Source organism: Lepisosteus oculatus, chromosome 10 (assembly GCF_040954835.1).
Source record: "Lepisosteus oculatus isolate fLepOcu1 chromosome 10, fLepOcu1.hap2, whole genome shotgun sequence".
NCBI classification, from domain to species: Eukaryota; Metazoa; Chordata; class Actinopteri; order Semionotiformes; family Lepisosteidae; genus Lepisosteus; species Lepisosteus oculatus.
This window is the reverse complement of record NC_090705.1, coordinates 38397657-38422305: the sequence shown is the minus strand read 5'-3', so window position 1 is coordinate 38422305 and position 24649 is coordinate 38397657. Positions and strand designations below refer to the sequence as shown.

Below are 24649 nucleotides of genomic sequence, written 5' to 3'. Positions count from 1 at the left end.
AGTGCTTCACAGAATGACCTCAGGAATTGTGCATGCCCATTTGTCTCTTCCTTATCACCTGTTTAGTCTTTTTGGAAAGTTTCCGGCTGTTTGAGAGAGTAAAAAAGTTGCTGATGTAGACAGGTGCTTTAAATGACATTCCCTGCATAAGATGCTTCAATTAAAAAGATATACATATAGGAAACTCCAGTGAAGCTGTGTGAAGTGCAACAAGATAAAAGTTTCTTTTGAGAAAAATAATAATTTCATATACGATGAGGCTTCCTCCCTCCTTGAGCCTTTTACAGTGACAAAATCACCTCGAAGCCCTAAATAGCCTCAAGTTCTCCCACAACGGAAGGCCAAATTCTTGGTATTTGTGAGGGTTAAATAGAATTCTAAGGCAGGTGTGGGGAGTTCGGGAAACACTAATGCAGATACGTGGTCAAGAAACAGGCGTCAAATCCAAGAGAACAACACAATTTGCCAAAGTCAGAAACAAGTGAGGGTCAAGGATAACAAATATGACAGGAGTGGAGAGAACGGCAAAAGGCTGAGCAGTGACTGAGGAGGGAGGCTGCTCTGAAAAGGAGTCTTGTGACAATTGGAAACATGATAATCACCGAAGCAGCGCAGCGCAGAAGTGCATTGCCACAGAAAACGTCAAAAAAAGTGTGAGAGTGTTGACACAGGAAAATCTGCCACTAGGGTTTGAGACTGACCACTGCACAGTGAGAACAATTATCCATTTGAACAGTAAATATTGTACCTTGCAACACAGTATTCACTGCTATGTGGCTTGGGATTGGTAGCTGCCTGAGAGACAGAGAGTGAATTCCAGCAGTATGTAGTAAAACAAGGAGGACAATTTTGAAGTGACTTGAGCAAATCTCTACATTAGTATAAAGTAATTGTGTTTTGTTGATTTAATACTGGAAGACCCGTTAAAGGTACATTGTTTTACTTCTTAACACCATCCAGTTGAGAAACCGGAACCGCTCATAATCTAGGATGCATCTTATAAGGCTCTTGAAATATAGCAGTAGAAAATAGAAGACATTTTCAGAAAGGCTTTTTTTTTTCTTTAAACTAAAAAAAGCTGCCGACGCTAAAAGGCCATACAAAATTAATGCTTCCTGGCATTAAGAGCTGCTACAGCCTGGTCAGATGGCTAATTAAAAATTATATGTGTAGATAGTAATTAACCTTAAAGACTTGTTGCAGTGTTGCTGTATTAATGGATGAATGTTGATGTACCTTAAATGACCTGTATGCCTATTCATGTGTATATCCCAAGAGGAAGATTTGTCAGATTCCAAAAGCAAATGCTGGTTTCTGCTATAGCATAGTTGAAATGTGTAACCATCCTTTGTTTGTTTTGTTGTTGTGGTGCCAGTTTATTAAAGTCTAATATGCGTTGTGAACTAAAGAAGCAGACCAGAGCGACTGATAGGAACTGAGATGTTTTGAAGTAGGATTAAACATTAAATAGATCATAAAACAAACATGCCACCGAGAGTAATATGTAATTAGCAAGGAAACAGATATTTTCCATGAAGCGACTATGCTAAAGAACTATGAGTCATGAGTGTGAATGAGGTATACTGTATGTTACTGTAAGTGTATTTCAGTTTTTCCAATAAAATATACTTCTGCAGATTCTGGTATAGATATAACACGATAAACCATGAAATTACTGGACAGAAGCCAAAAACGATACTTGGTGTACATTTTATGGACCACATCTGTTATCCAGGATTACTTCTGAAGGAAAATGAGACCGCTAGAATCTTGGTATTCTAAAAGAAGTTATCAAGTTCCAAATATTTTGAATAAAGTTTTCCTTACTGCTTTGTTTGAATTTCAGTGACAGACCTAGGGTGTTTTGTCCTCACAATCGAGAATCTTTTTTGCCAAATGTACTTTTTGTTTACCATTACTTGTTGTCTGCACCCTATCTTACAGAGTAACAGAAATTAAACAATACAGATACAGTAGAAAATAAATGAAAATGTCCTACAGTACATTGTATTGCATTTCTGCCTCTGCATGTGCAATACGTAATGCATTCCTTCCCATCAGTTCCATGGTAGTAGGGCTCAGCAAACTGAGACTTGCATAGTAATTATTAGATCATAATTACACACCTTGATCTGTGTAATTGCTTTCATTATGGGAACACTTAAGATGACATGACTACTGAAATATTTACAAAATAAATTAAATTGACATTTACAAAATGAATCATGCGTGATCATAATGAAGTTTTAAAAGCTGTATTTATCGGAAGCATTTCAGCTCTGCGCACTTCCCATGGAAAGAATTAAAGTCTCAGTCTCAACATAAATCTTCCTTTTCATGTGAACACTGAACTTTTCAATTCTCCTACAGTGCCCTAAACACATATTTCTGATTTTCCCATGCCATGTACAGTAGCTTGGTGTTGCTGCAAAAAAAATCTCAAAATAGATACCTTTTATGTATCCACTTATTTTCCCTGTGTGTATGATTTCATTGTAGATATTAGTTTTAGTAAAGCAGATATTAGTAACCACTAGAAAAAAAACATCTCTTGCCGACCAAAAAATAAATTCATTATGCAAACATTTGAATTCCGGTCTCTAGTTTTTTAAAGCTTAGTTTATATTAACCCCCCCCAAAAAAAAACAACAAAACAAAACAAACAAACATAGTTCTAAGATGCATCCCATTTTTTTTAATAGATGAGGTTTAAAATAATGCCACATTTACATTTCTGGTTTCTCAAATTTATTATTGTACGGTGCATCTGAAATATAACACTTAAAAAAACTTTTAGAATACTATAACTTTGGGTGGTGGTATTGACAACTGACAGGTGAGTTGATAAAGTATGTACATGTGGGGCGACGAGTCAAAATGAACAGGTTTGTACTGTAATGATTTTTATTTGTTTAACTGGGGAAGCCAGAACCACATTATCCTAACCACAGTATCATAAACCATAACCGCAGCACTAGAAGCAATGCATAGTTTATCATGGACTGAAATTAAATTACACATTGAATATTGAGGAAAGTAGAACCTTAGATTTGTACTAGGACTGCTTCGTCATTAACACAAATGACTATGCATAAGTCAGATGGGAATACCATCCAGGATATTTTCCTTCTTTTCATCTGTGTTTGGCTGTAGTTCAGCAAGGACCTGGTTATTGAAAATTGATGGTTCTGATAGTCAAGTGTTTTCTAATTTTCTGAATTTGTATTCATATGTGTACATTGCACTTGAAAAGAAATCTAACATCTTTACAAAAACAATGTTAAGGTATGTATATGACTTTACTAAAGTGTTGCTTTGATTAGTTATGTTACATATTCCTATCTTTTGTGCAAGAATGCAAGCATGCAAGCATGTACAGTACTTTGGTACATAATAGACTGCTAACCTCATTTTTCAAAGAACAAATGGGCACACGTGTCACAAGACATTTTTTTTATTCGAAAAGGACACTGTAACTAGGGGTGACGGATGAATAATAACAGTAATAATGTGTTATTGCATAATTTTAAAAAAACATTCAGATGTCATGAAGCTGCAGTGTACCAATAAAATAAAAACACATTTTACTATTGAGAACTGTACTGGTATAGGCTATATATGTATCTGATTGGAGTGAAATTAACCTTGAAGAATCATTATCTGTGGTTCAAATGCCGTTCCAATGCCCTAAGGATTTGCAATCCTTTTTTTTATAAGAAAAATAAATCCAAACCATTTTGATTAGATTTTTTTGCTCTTCCAAGTGGCTGCTCTCTCTACCCCATGTCTGAAAGTTTAGAACTGGAAATGATCAAAGTGCAGAAGACATAAGACATATCTTTCCACTATATAGTTATATGTTGTTATATCTGTTAATACAGATTTTCTATTCTATTTTTATTAAGTACTTAGAATATGTGGTTTTAATACAGTACCATGGAGCTATGAAACACTGCTTTTTGGAGTCTGTAATTTGTATAAAGCAGCTTCATTCACTTACAGTTTCTTAGAATGAACAGGCATGTAATGAAGTAATTATATCTCATCAAAGATGTGATTTTGTGTTAATCAAGTTCATTATTCTGTAATTGTATCTTAATAATGAAAAGCAAATTTTGAAACAAACTTAAATCCCATTCTCTTATGTCACTTATATTGTATACCTGTATATATATATCTTCTTCCTCTTCTTCCTCTTCTTCCTCTTCTTCCTCTTCTTCCTCTTTTTCCTCTTCTTCTTCTTCACAGCCTTAGTCCCAGACTGTCCTGGGCTCAGCTGCTTTGGTTGCTCTTCTCCACTTGTCTCTGTCGAGCACATCTTTCTCACTCACTTCACATACCTCCATATCTTTTCTCACACAATCTATCCATCTCTTTCTAGGCCTGCCTCTTCCCCTGTTACCTTCCACCTCAGATTCCATTACCCTCTTTGTTACTTCCTCAACGTCCCTCCTCATGATATGTCCATACCACCGTAACCTCGCCTCTCGCATCTTCTCAACCACATCCACCACCCTACATCGTCTACGGATTTCTTCATTTCTGATCTTATCCTGTATATATATCTCTCTATTTTAAATACAGTATCTCTCCTGCTGTAGTTTATAATATGAGAATAGGATGTGTAATATTGTTGGGACTGGGGCTGTGCTTATGGGTAAGAGTCAGAGTCGAAAAAGTTTAAATAATTTTGAAGATCATTTAAAACCGTTTTGCTGTGGCAGGGAAGGGATTGGTTGTGCAACGCCGCTACAATTTTGTGACATTGGTTAAGAGAACAGCTTTCACATAAGTAATTAAAGGAAAAAATAAATGTGGTCAGACATATTTTATACAAACCTCTTTTTTATGAAGCCAGTGTGTCGGTGTATTGGTATATCCTAATACCAACATTTCTGGTAACATTTTCCGAAATAAACAGCGATGGGTTTGCTTTAAAGAAAAAAATAATAATTTTCATTGCCCTTTTCTATATTTTATGGGCAGTTGCTGTTACTTGATTTATTGTAAAGAACACACTTTTCTTGGGAAACACAGTGTCTATTATGTATGCCTTTACAACCACATTTATCTGACTAGACATTGACGTCCCAATTAGTATTCTACCTAGACAATAAGCATGAAAATCACTGTGTTTGGAGAATCAACGGGATTCTGTAAGTGTTAGTATTTTAGGATTAATGATTTACGCTACACATATTACAGTAGCATTCATAATCCATTTACCTTAAGACATAAAGACCCTTTAGCTGTAACAACATCCATAACCCTCAAACTATTCTTCAGACATGCTGGGACAATATTGTGTATTTGTATGAACACTCGTGTACTTAGTATGTGTTTTTGAGCAATCATTAATGAGAAAAAAATGTTTCTATAGTGCCAAATGTAGTCTCTATGACTGTGTTGTGCTGGCTTCATCAAGACTGTATTCCAATGAAGCTTGATCTGTTTTAGTCCATCACAAAAATTAGAACTTTTATACATCAGCACTGGCTACACCTACTCAATATAACACAGATTAAGTCATGTACAAAAACAGGGTTCCTAGTACATTGGGAAACAAGTTTATTCATATAATTGACCCTTGGTATTGCATTAACTTTTGCAGTACAAACTGATACAGAAATATCAGTATTTCCAGCTTAAAGGAAATTCATGTTAAGGTTATAAGATGTTAAGCTGCTTTCCTGTGCATTACAAAAGATTCAGGAACTATGGAGCAGCTTCTTGGGTTTTATTATTGTGAGAAATTGTTTATTTAAACCATGGTGACTTCTCTCTAGGTGAACTCTGTCTCATTTGCATGGAAAAGTGAGCCGTGCCCGAGAACAGTAACCAAACTGCATAAGTTGCTGTTTAGTAAGCTCTGATTCATTCTGTGGCCTGGACCTGGATGTCCTTCAAGTTTAATGATGCAACAAGTTAAGTCAAGGCATTTTACATACTGTACTCAGCAAGAAGTGGCTTTAGTGCTGTAATATGCACTGAAGTGTACAGCCAAAATACAAAATATTTTTCTTTGCTATGGGCTATGTGAAATGAAGAAAGAGTAAGGTAGTTATTTGGGATTTTGATTGGTAGACTAGTAGTATAGCTTCTTTTAGAAACAAAAAGCTGAAAAGCTGTGAACTCACAAGTAAATATGGTAAAAGATCAGGACCTCTGCCCAGCCTAACTGTACACATGCCTTGGAAGATGCTTGTAATGAGGTTGAAAAATGTATAGGCTGCATTTTGTAATCGCAACGTCTTGCTGTGAATATTGATATCTTTATTTCTGAATGAAAAATATCCAGTTGGGTGTATCAGTTGAGCAAATATGAAGCAGGACCCTTGTGAATCTGATGTAGTCCTAACCAAATCAAGTGAAGAATGTAGTTGAATAAATTAGTATGTTATATATAAAATAATTTATTACACTGTAGTACAAACTATTTTTTTTGTTAATGAGTAGGTAATACATGTGATTACAGGAGAAGCTGATACTCTTAATACCAGTGATATACTGTAGTATTATACTCTCTGCTTCCTGACCATACAAGTATATGAATGTATTTGGTTTTGGATAAAAAATCTACCACTTAAATACATGTTAATATACTGAATAAGGAAATCAAATTTTAAATCATTATTTCAAATGGCCAATTGTGATTGTACAGTACTTAGATGACAAAAAAAGGAGATGGAAAATTAATAGTGAAGAATTGACTGAAGGCAAAGCTACATTGGAGGTGACCAAGGGTTTTACAAAAAGCCCGTGGAAGTAAGATTCCTTAATTTCACCTCAGGGCAATTGAATCCATGAAGCACTGAAGGAAGAGTCTTTTATTCCAATTATATACTGCAACAACATGGGATAAAGGATTAAAGGGGATTAAAGGGCAGGTAAGTGATCCTAAACATTTTATACTGCTGAGGATAATTAAAGTAATACTTTGAATGCTGCCTTAGTGATGTAGTTCGTGGCTTCTCATATCTTAGCAAGATGGCAGCTATACTTGGACCTCTACACAGGTTAGGCCAAACGTGTACACTGGTGTGGAATTAAAACTTTAGAAATTAAGTGTGAACATCTATTGAAGACTTACTTCTTTACATCCAAATTAAACAAAATAAAAAAAAAAGGATTTGCTGTTGTGACTTTTTTTTATTTTTCAGCTGTTATGCTGTACTCAGATCCTTAATTAGTAACCATGCGCTCAGAAATTATGTGTGTAATTGCTGTGACAGCATAGTGAGGCCCAGTCAGATCTGTGACCCTCTCCAACCCAGCTCAGGCATGTTGTCTTGGCTGACCCTCGCTTGTGTACTTCTCCAGCATAAGAATGATGATTTATTAACAATTCAGTCCTAAATTTAAGTGACATTACTGAAAATGGCGTGCTCATTCACAATTCTTGGAATTAAAAGTCAGTCGCTGACATTTTTAGTTTGAATTGCTGTTTTTTTTTCCAGAGGATGTTTTGTGAGCTTAGTGCCATGCTTTCAGATTGACATGACAGTAGCGGTGGTGACTAATATGATTCGTTTGGTAAGATTACTGAGAAGGCCTAATAGAACCTTCTCACTCACTGAACCCTGAAAAGAGAGGTGTGGTTGAACAGGTCTTTTTAGTTATTCTTCTAAATGGCACTGGGCAGATAGAAGGAATAAATGTCAGAACATGTTTCTATTATTTGTGCTTTTTGTTTAAAGATGATTCTCTTTAAAAGGTATAAGAAGTACTCTTTATGGTGCATGAGTAATAATACATAGGAACTGCTTGTATAAGGCCAATTGAAGTTCACTGATGCAAAAATCATGCACAGATTTATGAAACAATAAATGAGGAAAGACAAAAGAAGTTTTACATAGAAAATATGGTAGAATTGTCAAATCTACTAATAATAGAGTGGTCTGGGATTTCTTCTTTTTTATCTAACAACATACATAGCTTTTACCAGCTGTTGCTTGTTTTTTTATGTGTATATACAGTATGTACTGTAGGTATAAAAATATACCCCTATATATGCTATTTAATTATGAGGCTATAAAGTATTTCTCATTGTGGGTCTGAATGTATTTTTCTGAAATTCAGATTGATTGAAAAAAGCTTTTTGCCAGTTGTGAAGCTCAGTCCCAACACACATTGCATCACATTGAAATAAAAGACAAAGGAAAAACGACAAAACCATACATGGATATAAGAGGTTGTGGAAAATAAAGATCAACGTAGGCAGTGCTCCATTAAAAATTGAGCATGGATAAAAACTGATACCTCATATACAGTACTTACAACCTGACCAGATAAATCAGCAAGAAATGTGAAAAGGCAATACAATGTTTTCATTTTTGACTACCAAGTCATGAATGTAGTTTATTTTTAGTTTATTACCATTTTTGTCGTGTGCCTCATAGAGATTGTCGGATCTTGGGACTGGAGAGTTGACATTGGTACTGTATGCTCCAGAAGTTGGCATGATTCATGACCTGTGAAGTGAATGCTCTGACTCATCAGCTGTACAATTTTATGGTTCGCATTCCCCTACTGCTTTCTGCTGTTATGAGCCCTAACTGCCAGATTGCCAATTAGTGCCATTTGAGGCAGGGCTGTCTCTGTGACAAGACTGTGTGATTCACAGAACTTTAATAACTATCCTACCATATTCTTAATTTAAAAAAATGAAAAAGTACATATTTCGACACTAGCTCTCATGACATTCCACACCTTCCTGTCTGTTAAATGTGAAATGCTTCATATCGCACTTTAAGTATTAAAGTCTGGGCTACATAAGCAATTTATTTTCAACTTTTCAACTATTTTGTTTTCAGTTTTGCTAATAAGCATCTGATTTCAAAATTATGCAGCGAAATTAAAAAAAATTGTGAGCCATTTCTGTTTCTCTTCTTTATTATTTTAGAATATAAGTTTTCTTTCACTTCATTAAAGAAAGAATGCCACAAAAGTTGTATTTTTCCTTAGATTTAATCATTCAGATGTTTTACAATGAATTATGATTCGTAATGTTACTGTGAACTAGAAGGACTGACAGCTTTCAGTCTTTCTGCACACCTAAGCTTTACGATGGGATGATGGGCTTTAATGAGGTTTTTATAGACAAACACTCAGATAACCAGAAAACACATATAAAGTCAGAAGTTTACTAGAATCCACCAATCTGTTTTTTATTACTCTGCTGTGTGTATTTAGATATTAGTATTTTAAAAATCTCTTTCAATTTCCTATTTTGAGACCTTAAAGATAAAGGAGTTTAATTCATTAATGTAAAACATTTATCGATCTGTTATGAACTTATACTCATAAGAAAAGCCAGACAAAAAATAAGTTTTCTAAAACGTTTCTATCATTAAATCCAGATTAAAATACTTTTACTTTACAGTTTATATGAAGTAAAACAAAGAAAACATCTGCCATATCTTTACTTTTGCAAAATGTTTTTTGAGTGATTCTGTTTCACAAAATGTATAACTTATGAATTTCTTAGAATTTCCTGAAATTACATTTTATGAAATTAAGAAGAGTACCAAAAGCATGTGATAAAGGAGCTGTCTAGAACATCCCTCAGGGCACTATTAGGTGTAATAGGTTAGAGCTGACTGCTGCACTGAGAATTGAAATGCAGTCAAAGCAGCAGTACAAAGGGGTGAGAAATCTGTTTATCTCAATCCATCCATCCATTATCAGAAAGTCACTGATTCTAGTTAAGGGTAACCTGGAGCCTATCCCAGAAGCACAGAGCACAACGCCAGACTAGACTCTGGACAGAACATTACAGTGTACACACATGAGCCCACAGGGACATTTTAAAGTAATCTATTAACATAATGTAGGCTGCATGCATTTGGAGCTGGGATTAAACCACAGCACATGGTGCAACACGAGAATTTGTACTGTCCGACTATTGTATATGCACTTTAACAAGTTTTCTTTTGGGAAACTTTTGCTCTCAGATTAATTATTTAACATTTTGGGGAATTGTTTCAATCTGATAGCCCTGACATAATCCTAGTATTGAGCAATTGAGTATGTACAGTACGTCCCTCTTGCGTGACTGACCAGACCACAAGGAAAGAATTTGTAAGAACTCCTTTCTAGTTGGAATGAGTTAAGAAACTACTGTGGTAGCCAGGAGGAGGTTGATGCCAAAATGACAAGCATGGGCAAAGGGTATTCATTATCTTTATTTACTTTTAGTTGGGTTTAGTGATTGGTTGTCCCTTTCTCTTGACTTTCATTACAAACTCAATTTAATATGAACAAAAAAGGAGGGAAAGTCAGATGTTTTTTTTTTGTTTTGTTTTTACCTCATTCACTATTTTTACAGGTACAGTAGGGCATACTGGTACATTTTATTTTGATGTCATTTCGTATTCTCAAAAAAAAAAAACAAGGTGCTCTGTTTAATTTTGGTCTCATTCATCATTCAAAGCAGGCCTGTTGTCAACGTCTTTGATAGCCTTGAATTAATTATTAGTTTGTTCCAGTAATCCTATTAATTGGTTTCCTGGAAGGACAGTGTTCTACCAAACAAAGACAGCGAGACTTCGGTAGCATGATGACCTTGGTAGAAAGCTCTAGCAAGCTTTCAGCTTTCGTCACAATGTATCACCATTCTTAATTTTTTTACTTAATTTGTTAATGAGGGCACAATTTAAAGCCACCCTGATGAAGCAGATTAATCTTTACTTACATGTTCACCCTTAACTTGACCTGACGAAAGTGATGCCGAATACACCATTTGCAAAAATGGGAATTGGAGATTACTTTCATTCAATGTGAGTAAAGGATTTCTAGGTGCTTTTGTGCAAGGTAATGTGAGCACACAACCTTAAACTGTAATCCACTGACGTCCACAGATGTTCCACTCAAACACCTGAAGAGACAGTATAACAAAACAAATTGAAGGAGCATAGAATAACCTCACACTGATTTTACATTAATCACAAATCCATTTCTTAAATGTGACATGATTCATTACATAATAAGATTATTATCAGGAAGAAAGGAGAAGAAAGGAGAAGAATTAGCAATAATTGACTGAGGTCCAAAAGGCAGCAGATAAATGGAAAATAACAAAAATATCCAAAACTCTGTCTATCCCTTTGAAAAATGTATCAGGTAATGTATTTCTGCATGTGTGTACTGAAAGTATGTATTGTAATTGAAACAGAAGGAGTTTCCCTTTCTGTGTTTGCAGTGGTTTTACTGTAATTCATATTGACTACCCTAGAAGTTTTGACAAATGAATACACTTACTAATATGTACAGTTGAAGAATATGAAAAAACTGCTACAGGGCTTCAGTAGGCAGTCTTTCATTCCGGCATTTCACAAGCAAATGAAATGGCAAAGTGGCTTTTGTGAATTTAGTTTGTTTTCAAGACAGGCTACTTGACTTGACTTTCCATGTCTATCAACATACAGCTGAGCAAAGAATGTCTCACAAAATTTAACATACATTCAAAGAGCAAAACATCGTTCTGAGAAGAAACTTCATTATCATTTGTTGTTTTTTATTTTGCAACAGGATCAATTGATGCTTACACTGAACAGACAGTAAATTGATATTGGGAAGAGGGGCTATAGGCAAAAAATAAGTAAAGCAGTAATCTCTTGTTACTGTATCTGCATGACCAAACTGAAGGTTTATTGTTCTTAAGACTATTATTGATGATTGCTAAATACCCTACAATGGAACAAGTCAAAGTAAGTTCCACATTGAGAAGCAGAAAAATACCGTTTTGGGTGTTCAGCCCTCGTTAGGTCCACCTAGAGTCTTGTACTATGAAAAGACAGAGAATTAAATTTGAGCCTAAAACAGTATGTTCTAAATATTCTAAATATATAATGAAAATATTTAAAATAAACTTTGATGTCCTGAAATTAGCACATATCATACTTATATTGTACACTATAAAATCTAGCACAGCATGTTCAGGATTCTAAGAAAACATTTCAGGTTTCTCAGCTACTTAATAAACCATTGCAGTATTCCTTTTTGTGGTCTGCTATGGTCTGAACCCCTAGATGAAATAATTTCTTCTTACATATACTCATGCCCATGACTGCTCCCTGATAGTACCCTGTGGCTGTTGATTGAGACAAGTGCATGGCATAGTGCAGATATACGGTAGGCTTTAAAAACTATAACCCACCAGAAGTTCTTGATAAGCTTTGGTTTTTAACTGGAATGAAATAGCTGCCCCCTGTGGTTGGCTTGGCTGTAAAAAGGAACATCTAAGCTTGCAAATAAAGATAAAAGGCTCTAGCTGGCAAAGGTAAAGAAAATTGAACCACTGAGTGCAGGAAAATATATTACGATCCAGTCAATCAAAATTTCATCTTGGTCCAAAACACAGAAATGCGTATTGAAAAGTTAGGGAATACTAGACAGATCAGAGTGCTAAATTCTTAGTTAAACATGGAGTGCTCTCATTATAAATGTTGGCATAGAGTAATTAAGTTGGTTATTTGTGCTGAATCAATGCAAAATAAAACTATTGTAGAATTTTAAGTCTTACAGTTTCATTTGTCATCTACCTTGCTGCTGTGTTCATCCTAAAAAACAGCTACTCCGATCATTATTCTGAACAGAGCAGACAGAGCATAAAAAGCAAAGAAGCAGTGGAATTTCTTGACATTTTTTTTGTCAACTGAGCTTTTGTGGAATAAGGTTTCCTGAAAAGGCTTATACAATTCTAAACTGTAATTCAACAAAGTTATTCTGACCATTCATCCGTAAAATCAGCAGTACAAGATTGTTTTGAACTTATAAATGCTAGTGCCTAGAGAACTAAAAAAAAAAGTTCTGAAGAAGTCAAAAAATAATCTGCATTTATCAAAGGGTTGTGTGTTTCTTTCCATTTACGTTTTTAATTTTTTTGTAACAAAAATAACATGTAAGATTTTCCTTTTTTCTGACTAGTGCAGTAAAATTTTAAAACCTACAGGTATGTAGTAAAATTGGTTGAAATTAAAATACCAGACTTTCATCATTTTAGTTTGGAAACAAATGCACACAATGATGTTTATACTAGCATGATTAAACACATGAAGTAGACAATGTGGAAATAAAACGTATCAACCTGCATTTAGAAACACATCTTTTGTTTTGGGAATCCATTGTAGTGGTGTGCACGTCTTAATTTCTGCTGCCAATAAAAATTATTTCAAATTCATACGCCGCTGGTATCATATTTTGTGTTTTGGTAGCATTAGCTTTCACTTTCGAAATGAAGTGCAGAAAAATCCATTGTGATAAAGGGTGATTAGTACAAGATTAATATAAAATTAATCTTCAAAATTAAGAGAAAATCAATATTTCTTAACCTGAAACAGAGTTATGAAGAGCACTCAGAGGGAACTTGATACAAATATTACATTATATTGACTAATATAATCCAGTAGACTTCAGTCTTCAGACTTCATTAACAGTGAAACACAAACTGGAGGACACAAGTGTACAGTAAACTCAGTGTAAATGCTTTTAAAACTGAGAAAATGTGGTAGTTCTTTATCTAGAGGGTTGTAGGAGCATTGAACAAACTACCCAGCCTTGTTGCTGAAGCTGATACCCTGGCTTCTTTCAAGGCACAGCTGGGTGAGAACTTTGGATCCATTAGTTGCTAACTGCCAATCAAGCTAGATGGGCAAATTGGCCTCCTCTCATTGGTATCCATTCTTATGGTCCATTGTGTAAGCATTTCAAAGAAAGTCCTTTCAGTTTACATTGAGGATATACTGAAGATTTTTTTTTTCTCACCCTGTCTTGGTATTGGCCTTTTTGTTCATTTTGTCGTTTAACACCGTTTTTGTTGCTTGATTTGAAGTACAGTTTACAGGGTTTAGAAGATTTAACTGTTATTGAAAACTTTCTAATCATTAATCGGAAGGCATTTTGCATTAGGAACCGTCACTCATTAGTGACACCGCTGTCCAGATTGTTTAAGTTTGTTTTAAATTCTTCTGCCTTGAAACATCTGCCTAATGAACAAATACAGTCAGATTGCAGTACCCTCTTTTCAATGCCATTAGCCTGTTATTCAACAAAGAGTACATTTATGTCCAGGAGGGACAAAGGGCTTTCTGGCTTTTGTTATAGCCAAGTCCCCACTTGCTTAATTTGATGCAATTATTTGTTTAACTGGAACAATTTAATGTTCAGATCAAGACCTGAAAAGGTTTTATAGCTGCTGTACCTAGAATTAAGTGTCTCTCCTAAAATTTCACCTTTCAAAGACCTTATATTAAATATGTCCAGTTGTGCAGATAATTAGGTCAATTAAATTAATTGAGAGCTTATGTTGCAATGGAAACCAGAGGTCTACCACTTCCTACACCCTCTTCTAATGTATCACTGGGAGAACTGAAGCCTCTAAAGAAAACATAGAAACAACATGATGTAATTTTCAAACCTCAGTCTGAATTGACCTCAAGCACTTACAGTAAAATATTTTTAACACAGTCTGCAGTTTTTATACAGCAAAGTATACATAATAGGGTAAATACTTGCAACAAATACTTATTGCCAGTAATTTATTATTCTTTTATCTCAAACATAATATGAACATGAGGCTACATTCATCTGATATTTTAACACTCCTGGTTAATTATATGTCTTGTTATATAGCCCTACAATGTAAAATAAATCCTATAAAATGCGTTTGTTTGATTAGATGTAAAGCTCAAATACTGTATAATAGAGATGAAATCAGTCCTTGCCCACGTACTGTATGTCACTGAATTATGGAGTATAAAGTTGAAGTAAAGTGCCTTTCATTTTTTGTATAAAAGCTTCATGGTTAAATCTGGTCATATCTGAAATGTGGCATTCGGGTTTTTTGTATTGGTATTATTGTATTGTATTGGGTAATATATTGAACCATTAAAGTTGCCCCATATATTGTCCATAATTGGGACATATTGACTCATTAAAGTTGCCCTTGACAACAAACCCTTTTATCTTATTCCAATAAAACAATGAAAACACTGCCTGAAAAACAGAAGGGATGGATAAGCAATATGTCATACCCGAATTCCTCAAAAAACAAGAAGTGTGACAGGGCTTCGAAATTCCAATATTTACCACAAAATGGCTGCAGTTCAATATAATCTAGGAGAGTCTTTGTCTAGGCATGCCCAGTATCACATTGTACCCCACTTTTTTCAAAATCAAACAGGTAACAATCAGTATAATTCAAGAAAGTGTTTTGGGTTACTAGTGCTTTTCATATCATGACTTAATTTCAAAGTATGAGCAAGGTAACAAAGGATAAAGCTGAAAAGGCTCGTAAGACCTACATGATTCTCGGGATGGAAAACAAAGAGATGTAGTTTGAGCAATCAGAGCACTGAACAATGTTATGTAGTGACGTTTATCAAGAAGTAGCCAGGGAGAAGTGTTACAGCTACAGATCACATCCTTTTTACTCATTACCCTCTTCAGATTCCAACAAATGTGATTTATTTTGTAAACAGCAATAACCCAGTGCTCCAGCATACTGCTGAGTTACTGCTCTCACAGTGCGTGACAGATTGAAAAATTGAAAATTTCTTAACTTGCAATATTTCGGCACCATTACTTTTTTAAAATAGTGTTAGTTTTTTGCAACTAAGAAAGTAAACCAAATTGTATCTTTAACTTTCTGCTTATTATTTTATTCTTCTTATATTTTGGAGTTTAACAAATAGGACAGGGATGTACTGACTGGATAACAACTGTATACTTTATAAGTTTCCCCTTCAGCTTCCTCCCAGAGTGCTAATTACATTGTTACATTTGTTAACATTTTGATTTTATTACATTATTGTATTCCTCGACAGTATAAAAAAACATCTGTGTGTTCTTCAGCATGGACAAAAGTTCTTTTTGTTGTTGTGTCCTTCGCTTTTTTTTTAACCTGTCTTGTTGCTCCGGTTGAGCTGCAGCTTCTGGAGTTGAGTGCCCTGCTCAGACAAAGTCAGATAAAAGAAATGCCAAATCACCAGATAATGTTGCACTGGCATCAGTATGATAGTATGGTAGGATAATAAAGTATTGCCCCTATTGCTTAGTGTTTTAAAGAGCATTTAAATGCAAATGGTTTGCCTCAATTATAATAATGTTATTATTAAACTGAACATCACAATCTAAAGGAAAAAATGTATATGGCTTTTATATGGCTTGTTCCCTGAACAATGACTATATAGTATGATATAGTAAATATGCAGAGCACAGAAGAAGCAGCAGCACTTGAATGGTGACATTCATTTGTGCAAAAGGGAGATGTTATACTTCCTAGATTCTTCCATAATATTATTAATGGTATTTCGTGAGAGGAAGACGTGAGACTGCTATACAACTAATGCTAAGCATCCAATTAAATGTGCTAATACCGTAAATAGCCTAAACATGTACAGTACAATTAACACAACATGCTTTCTGATATCAAATGGGTGGAATTTTTATTACCATCATCAGAAAATAAGGTTTGAGGCATTGTATTATGGAAAGTGAAAGCATTCTTTAAATGAAGACATATCAATGTAGACACCATAGTTATTTCAGTATTAAAAGGGTAAATCGATCAATCATGCCTTCCTGTAGCCTGATCCTGTCAGGTCAGTGAAGGCAAGGACTGTATGTAGCCAAATACTTGGTCCAAAATTGTTCCCTAGGTTCAGTGATAGGAGGCACTATGCTGCAGTCCCTGCCATTCTTTGATGTATTTTAAACAGTGGTCCTGTCCGTGCAATGGTTTTTGATAAAGCAAATGTGTTAGTACTTGTGGATACAGGGTCAGAACCTCCTCCATGTGATTGGTTTTAAAAGACTTGTTTCTCCACTCTCAGTTTGTTAGGCTGTTTCTATGGCCTGTTGGGTGGTGGTGTGTGGTTGTAAAACCGGATGCTTAGTTCCACCCCCTGAAGTGGCAGCTGTTCAAGGAATGATTGTTCATTCAGTGGAGGTTTTATAGTGAAGTCCCTTGCCAAGCATAGCTGGTTTGTTTTTTCACCTGGGGTCCTGATGCATTTTAAATGTAGGTTATGCATTGCCAGGCCAGGCCACAGATAATGTTAAAACCAGGAATGGGAGAGTAAAGCTGCACAGTGGAGATCTGCTTGCTTCCACGCTGCATTTAATGAAACTCTTCACTTTTCATTTCCCAGTATTTATGTAACATCTTAGAATGTATCTCCTACTTACTACATAAATAATTGAAACAGAAAAGAGAAGTTCTTTTTTAAAAGCTTTACATTAGGATTAAATAATAATCAGGATGCAGCTCCTGTGTAATATCTTTTGACGTTTTCATGGTCGATTGAAATAGTATTTTCATAAGGCGGGTAGGATGGAATTCAGAAGGTCTGATCTTCTGAAAGGTGTATTGTTGATTTTAATGAAATTATAAATATATACATGCTACTGACGCTTGGGCTGGAAGGTTTAAATATAAATGAGACTGTTGTTTGTAAGTAGTTGATGTTCTATTTCCCAATGTATTATAAGCCTCAGGCTGTGTTTGCCCTCTATTAAAAATTTACTTTATTCACTGAGGCTAGTTATTAAACCCAGGAGTCTCCTTTATGATGGTAACTTTCAAGTTGATTGTAACATTGTGAGGTGATTAAAGGAAGTTCATTGAAAGGTCTTTTAGCTATTCCGGATGATTGATCTTTTTAAGCCTTTGATATAAAAGTTAACAGTGCTTCTTTCCCTTTGCTAATGCCATCCAAGATTCCAATTTGTCATTTCAGATGTAATTATAATGCTTAATTATCCATTATGAATGCAGCAGGGTTTGATATATTAGAGATAATAACGTGAATGACTGTACTAGGCATCTTGTCATACATTTTTTATATTTCGACTACAGCTGTTCTGGATTCACTTATACATTCAATAGGTGTGTAACATTTCTTTGTATTGTTTTTTAAATATATGTTTTACTTGACAGAGACTCTTGATCTTGCTTCTTGAACATTAATCTCTGAATCTCAGATCATTATGAGAAAAGCAAAATAAACAAACGCAGCATAACACATTACTAAAATAGTGAACAGCATGTTTTGCAGTGTTGTCTTGACATTTTCTTGAGAAGATCTCAGAATGTGTGTACTGTTCCACAACAGATAATCCCATGTTAAGTGTACAGATTGGATTGTCCCTGTGAGAACAGTTTAAATCCAGAGTCTGACCACATGAGCTGCATTAGTATAAGCTTGGAAACAAGTCAACTGAAGCAAAAGCACTGTGTTTAAAAGGTAATTTGTGTGGTTAGCATACAGTGGGAATTCCCTAGGAATGAAAAACTCCATTTGCTGTTGAAATTCTGCATTGATCACAGTTTGTTCTGTGTTGTGGTGTGAAAATGTTAAAGTTAATCTGGAATGGAACATTGCCTTTTTGTGCTCTTTTACAAGCAGAGCAACATTTCAGAGCTACAGCCATCTGCTAGCTCTTTTTTCTAGGTCTGTGGATCATTTAGAAACAATCAGTGCGGTCAATGTTTGTGCTGACATATAGTATAGACTGCGGATTGCTTTGCTTGTCACGTGACTGTAAAGAAATTCAGAATTGCAATTCATTTCAGGATCCATGGAAATGTGATTTAATTGGTGAGCATACTTTTATGATAGAGAACGTAAGTGGCAGAAAATGATGCACTGTTTTCTGTTGCTCTTGACAAATCACCTCTCTGATCTAAAAAATGGTGAATTTGTCTTCAGTCACTAAAATCAATAAAACATGGCAATATCATAGTTTGAAAACAGCAGTGGTGCCTAGTCAGCCATTTTGTAATAAGGATTGAAGATTTATTTTTCTTCCATAAGGTTTTCAGAGAGTGAGCAAAGCAGAAGCATGCATGACAAGCCAAATGGAATTATGTTTCTGTTAATCCAGGAAATATGGAAGTCAGTTTCTCAGCTACCATAAAGCAGGTACCATCAAGCTCCTGACTCATAAGCTGTTTCATATGCGCTGTTGCAATGTTGTGTGACAGGAAATTGCCTCCTAGCCTGCAGCTTTCACGCTGTAACTTCCAGAACTAGCATAAATTATTTTTAGAGGTTAATTTGCTGTAAGATATTTTCCACACAAATCTACACATATATGTGCGACTGTGCCCCTAAATTAATGACACGGATATGGCTTAGAGTAAGCCTCATTATTTTTTATGTTTTCCTCCTACCCTTTTGCATGTGGTTTTAAATTATCAGGCTACTTCAGAAATTGAAGGTGTTTGCTATAAACCTTTCACACATGGAATAGAGCTTTCTGGACATTAAGTGCAGGGGGAAACAGTCTCTACGCGTTCAATACAGTATTACTTCCAACAACCAAGTTTTTTTTTTCTCTTTAGTTATCATATATCTCCACCTTTTCTCCTACAGTACCTACTAGGAATTCATCACAGCTCACCATTCACAACATTCACATCCCTCCAAAATATTGACGCACACGTCAAGTGAGACCACAGAATGATACGCAGTCAGATGGTGAGCAGTGGTATAGCTTTTATTTGAATGAGCAGTCTCCAAACTACAGAAGACATTGCGGAAACGGTCTCTTTTTTTTTCCTGTTGAAAATATAACATCTTCTCATCCATTCTTAAAGCACTTCCTGAGTAAATAAGTTATTGCAAATATTCCATTTAGAACCGAGTTGGAACAATACATAATCACCACGTCTGTGATACTGCGATCCACAATTGCACCCCCAGATAGTTTTTAAGTTATAAGAAGGAAAGAGTGTCATATCTTATATTTGCATATCTATGAGCTTTGTTTGCAGCAGGGACAAATGGGATGTGAGAGGGGGAGAAATATCTGCAATTGCTTTTAACGAACACCCTGAGAAGAGGCACTGTCACGCGTCCAGTGGCAATCATACAGGTGGAATGACTCCTTCAAATCCGAAGTATTGCCACTTGAAAAGAGATGTTTGATGTTGTGCTTGAGGCAGCTGCAGTTGTTAGTTTTAGATAGTCATTAAGAATAATAGTACAGGTGCTCAGTACTAGGCTCTTGTCTTAATAGAGCATCTTCATTGAAAGCTTGATTGATGTACCATCCATTTATAAACACACACACATATCAAGAGCCAATGAGCCATATCGAATTAATTTCTATGAATTAGTGAAAAACTAACAATGTGGCACAACATCATTTTCTCAGATGTCAGAACACATATAATTTGATCCCCATGCAATGCCTTTGTATGGATTGCACAGGCTCTGATGTATCATTAATATACAGCATACAGTACATGCATAAGATGCCTTTGAAGTATGCATGAAGGCAGTTAAATGTCTGCTTTGAGGTGACTGAGGAATTTAATGTTTTGAAAAAAGTTTGGACAACACCAATACTATTTGGAAAACACAAATACAAAAAAGAGGACAAATAATGTGAAAATACAATTTTAAAATATCCCATGATTCTGAGCATTTGTTTTTGCATAGAAGAATTGTGGCATGTGCTTAGACTGCTGCAATCACAGCGTATCTTTGAAGTCTAAGAAAAAATACTGGTAGAAAGTGCTACTTTCATTTTTTCTTCCCAGGCACTTCCTCCCTTTGTGATTACTGTGGCAAGGACAGATGAACATGAACATGGGCATCCCTTTGTTTCTAGCACTCTGATTTTCAAAGGAGAAGAAAAGAAAAGGAATTGAAAAAGACTTGAAACACGCTATATTCAGCGAAGCTTTTCTGTGTGATGACAGACCTTTTAGTTATTTTCAAACTTAAAAGGTAACCAAACTGACGTTTTACAAATAAATAGATCTAGGTGTTTTTTTTTTCCCTTATTTAAAAACATACCAGTGGCAGTTGTCATTAAGTTGATGTTACGTGTTGGTAGAATATTTTAATACAAGTAGAGCGTAGTATGTTTAAAACTTATGACAAAACAATTTACAACTTTAAGACAATTGTCATTGAGCCACCTTGGTATTATCATTTTGTTGTCAAGTTGGTGACCCTGTTATGTAGCATAGCATTAATTTCATTAGAAGCTGATCTGACTTTCGCATCCCTTGAAGTGTGAGAAAAGTTGGGAGTACCCTAAATGATAGCATTGAATGTTTCAAAGTATATTGGAACTGCAACAACATTTAAAAAAAAAGCCTACTAGGTTATTTTTCAAAGCTTTGTGTTCTAGTGTAGCATTTAACCTCAATTTTCTGAAAGAAATTGTGCCAAACTTCAAATATTCTAATGTTTCATAGTGAATCAATAGAAGTTTATTCTTCTCAGCAACAATTAATCCCAAAGTCTTCTGTGTGATGACAGCTTGATGTATGTACTGTACACAAGATAGAGCATCCAGTTCGTATTACATTGCAAAATTCAAATTCAAATTCAAAGCTGGGTCAGTTTAATTTTTTTTTAATAAAGTACAGTTTTACATCTAGTTAAAATATAGTAACTCCCAAAGATGATCTTCAGTTATGAAAAAGAGAAATTGATCTCAATATGTTTGAGAAACATAGAAGCAAGAATATACTGCTTTGCTTTTAAATAAAATTCAAACCAAACTAAGGTGCGTGGTAAATGTCAAGGTAACAGTGTTTCTTATACAGTACCAGCAATTGAGAGAGAGGAGACTAGATAGCACAAGGTGAGTCTTGAGTACCCCGTGTGCAGTCGACAGTCACAGAGGGAGAATGAAAGAGAGTAACGAAGCTGCAAAACTGACTGCTGCTGTGTTAGGGATGCAAATGTTTGTTTGTTTTTTTATAGAAAGGTGTCCCTGGCAAAACAGGATCAGCCAGTACAAGAGTAGGTGACAAGCGAAGGAGTGAGTCAAGATGATTATTCAACATGGAGAGTAAGGATTGAAAGAACTGGTAATTACAGAGTAAATCAGATTGATAACGCTGGGCATAGGCCTGGTGTTCAGTGAACATAGAAAGCACTGTGCACCAGTTAATTTGGAATGTAATTAAATGTTCTAGTGCCTGGAGGAAGGTGTGAATAGAGTGGAAGGCTTGAGAGATTGTGATGGCACACAAGTCTGAAAGAAGGGAGTTACAAGATGTGTGTGGGCAAAGTCTGGAGTTTGTCTTTCTGTTATTGGGTAAAGACTGTACCGTTCTCCAAATGAACAGGTATGTTTGAAGACTAAAACAACATTTGAACAACAGATAAGATCAGAAAGTCTCCTTAACACGGGCAACAGTTTCTGGTCACCTCAAAAATATGAGAAGGATCCAAATGTAAAACATGTGCAGAAAATTCAAAAGAAAGTGCTGGTAATTATTTTAATAGTCCCGATATTTGGATTCAAAAGCCTTGAAACATGAAACCCCACCATTCCTTTCTGACTGCAGTTCCCTAGAAACATTAAGACATTAATCATTTTCATGTGGTTTCATGTCATACAATGTTTGACCCCTGACAGCATTATTACTGATATAATTTTATACTTAATTATCCTACAGGGCCATGACAGGATTACATTTTTTATTGTACGTATAAAGCCTATGACTTCAGCGGGGGTTATGTTTGTTCTGAAGGTGGAAGGTAATACAACTGTGAAAATTGACTTCAGTGCTATTTAATTAAGCAAGAGATGGCTGTGCTCATTCTCAAGGTGGTTTAAAAAAAAGGAGTTGCAGGATTTACAGCCACTGTAATGAACTGCAATTACTTATACTTGTAACACTTTCAGGGAAGACCTTAACAAGGAACATAGGCTGCCTTTAAAAATTGGCATTTCAGTTTCACAAGGCCACTAAGAACAAAAAGATAAAATGTTGAATAAAATATTTGAAATTTAATAAAAAAAGCTCAAGGGACTTTTCTTACCTTCAAATATTTCTGCAATGACAAAGGAACCAAGTTTTTTTGTGAACTGTTATAAAACTATAACCAAAAATATACATGCATTTTAATTTGAATAAAATATAATTTGCTGTAAAAATGTGCACACAGATGTAGTAATATTCACACTGAGGTGTATTCTTGATAGAAAAGTAGAATGTGTGGGGACACTTTGACAGCTGTGACATAGGGTTTTATGAAATGCATTTGCATTTCAACGGATATGAAAACTAAGTAAAATACAATGTACAAATCATATGAACAGCTAAATTTAGCTGCAACTGCAAAACAAATCTCTGCTTTGGCTCTTCAGAAGGCGATGCACAGTGGTGTAAAATGTTCTGTTTTCATCCCTTCATCTCCTGGAGTGTCCTTGGTGCTGTTCATTCTTTTAGCTTGTCTTCAAACCTTGAGTAATCTGCTCACTTGGGCTGCTGGACATTATTTGTTCTTTTGTCTCCTTCCATTTTTCTTTCCAGTCTTTGTAGTTTTGAAATTCCCCCCTCACACTACTGGAAACAGGTGCTCTTCAGGGGAATGTTGAGGTCTTTCTGATTTTAATGTCACTCCCTATTTGTGCTTTGATTGGCTGTGCATCTTGGTGTGCTATTGATGCTTTCTCACATGTGAAACCTGAAGAAACCTGAATATGAATCACATTTTCATGTGTAGTCACGATGGTTTGCTCACGTTACTATTCCTGTAGAATTCCTATAATATGTCTGCCCAGGCTTATTGTATTCTGTGGAAGCTTTTTCTACACACTCTGAGAAAGAAATGAATAAAATGTATAGATTTCATTATAGAACTCTGACCTCACTGATTTCTTTCTGTGAATTTTCCCAGGAGTTACAGTGTTTTCATCTGGTATTTTTTCTATGGCAGTTTAAAATCTTCTCATCCTAAAAACATGTTGTGCAACTGTGCCTAAGGGCATATGGACCTGGCCCAAATTAAAGCCAGTCAAATGTATGCAGACTTTGATATCCATTTTAGTATAATGTTTGTGCCAAAAAGAATTACCTCCTGCATAGCATTTTCTGTGCTGTCATGAAACAGTACACATCATAAAAGAGGCAAGTGAGGATACTGGTGTCCTTATCCTAAACTCTTTTTTTGTTCAAACTCAAACAGGCAGGCTTGTCAGTTTCAGTTCTGTTTTGCTCATAAGTACATTTGGTGTTTTAAATCAGTTTGACATCCCACCCTGAATGAAATGACTCTATTTTTATGTATCATATGTCCACTCGCTCACGTTAAAGGATGATCCGTAATATTTTGAAGCCTACCCATATTCATTATGTTTTGTTAAATTATGTCCAAGTACCAACTTCATCTCAGTGAACTTTGCTTTTTGGTGCCGATACTGAGGGCTGTGCTACAGTCTTCTTTAATAATGATGCTGAGACATGGTTTGCTCCCACCTGCTCCCTCCTTCATGTGGGTAAATCAAGTAATCTACATTCTCACCACTTCATAAAGGTGATCCTAGACCTTTGGCACAAAGGGACAAAAATGTACTTCTAGGGGCTTTTGATTGACTCATACTTTCTGAAGGCTTCTGTTCTGTGCTGAGTATGTTTCCCAGTCGGCAGTGAGATTAGGAGGGATGAACGTCTACTGTAACGTTCTTGTCATGCTGTTTAGCACTTTCCTTGTGGCTGCTGGGTGGCTGAATTTGCAGTATAATGAGTGAGAGTGAGACTCTCCCATTTAAAATGTATTTCCTGGCTCTAATTTTTGCACTATATTGTAGTCCAGAAAGAGGTGAATGTTAAATGAGTGTTTCAGAGGACACTGTGATGATAAAAGAGTTATACTGTAGTTATAGTTGTACA

At 35.4% G+C, this 24649-nt stretch overlaps 1 protein-coding gene across 3 annotated transcripts in view; it reads left to right on the top strand.

Moving 5' to 3' along the window:
- The window catches only part of samd12 (sterile alpha motif domain containing 12), a 117442-nt gene that overhangs the window by 47815 nt on the left and 44978 nt on the right, over nucleotides 1-24649 (top strand). For 2 of the 3 annotated variants that reach the window (XM_015356819.2, XM_015356817.2), the window contains exon 5: nucleotides 20549-23576. The exons of the other annotated variant lie outside the window; for it this stretch is intronic. In XM_015356819.2, coding sequence (XP_015212305.1) covers nucleotides 20549-20589 — 41 coding nt within the window. In that variant the 3' untranslated portion in view covers nucleotides 20590-23576. Of the gene's footprint in view, nucleotides 1-20548; nucleotides 23577-24649 lie in introns of those variants that run through there. 3 annotated transcript variants of the gene reach the window in all.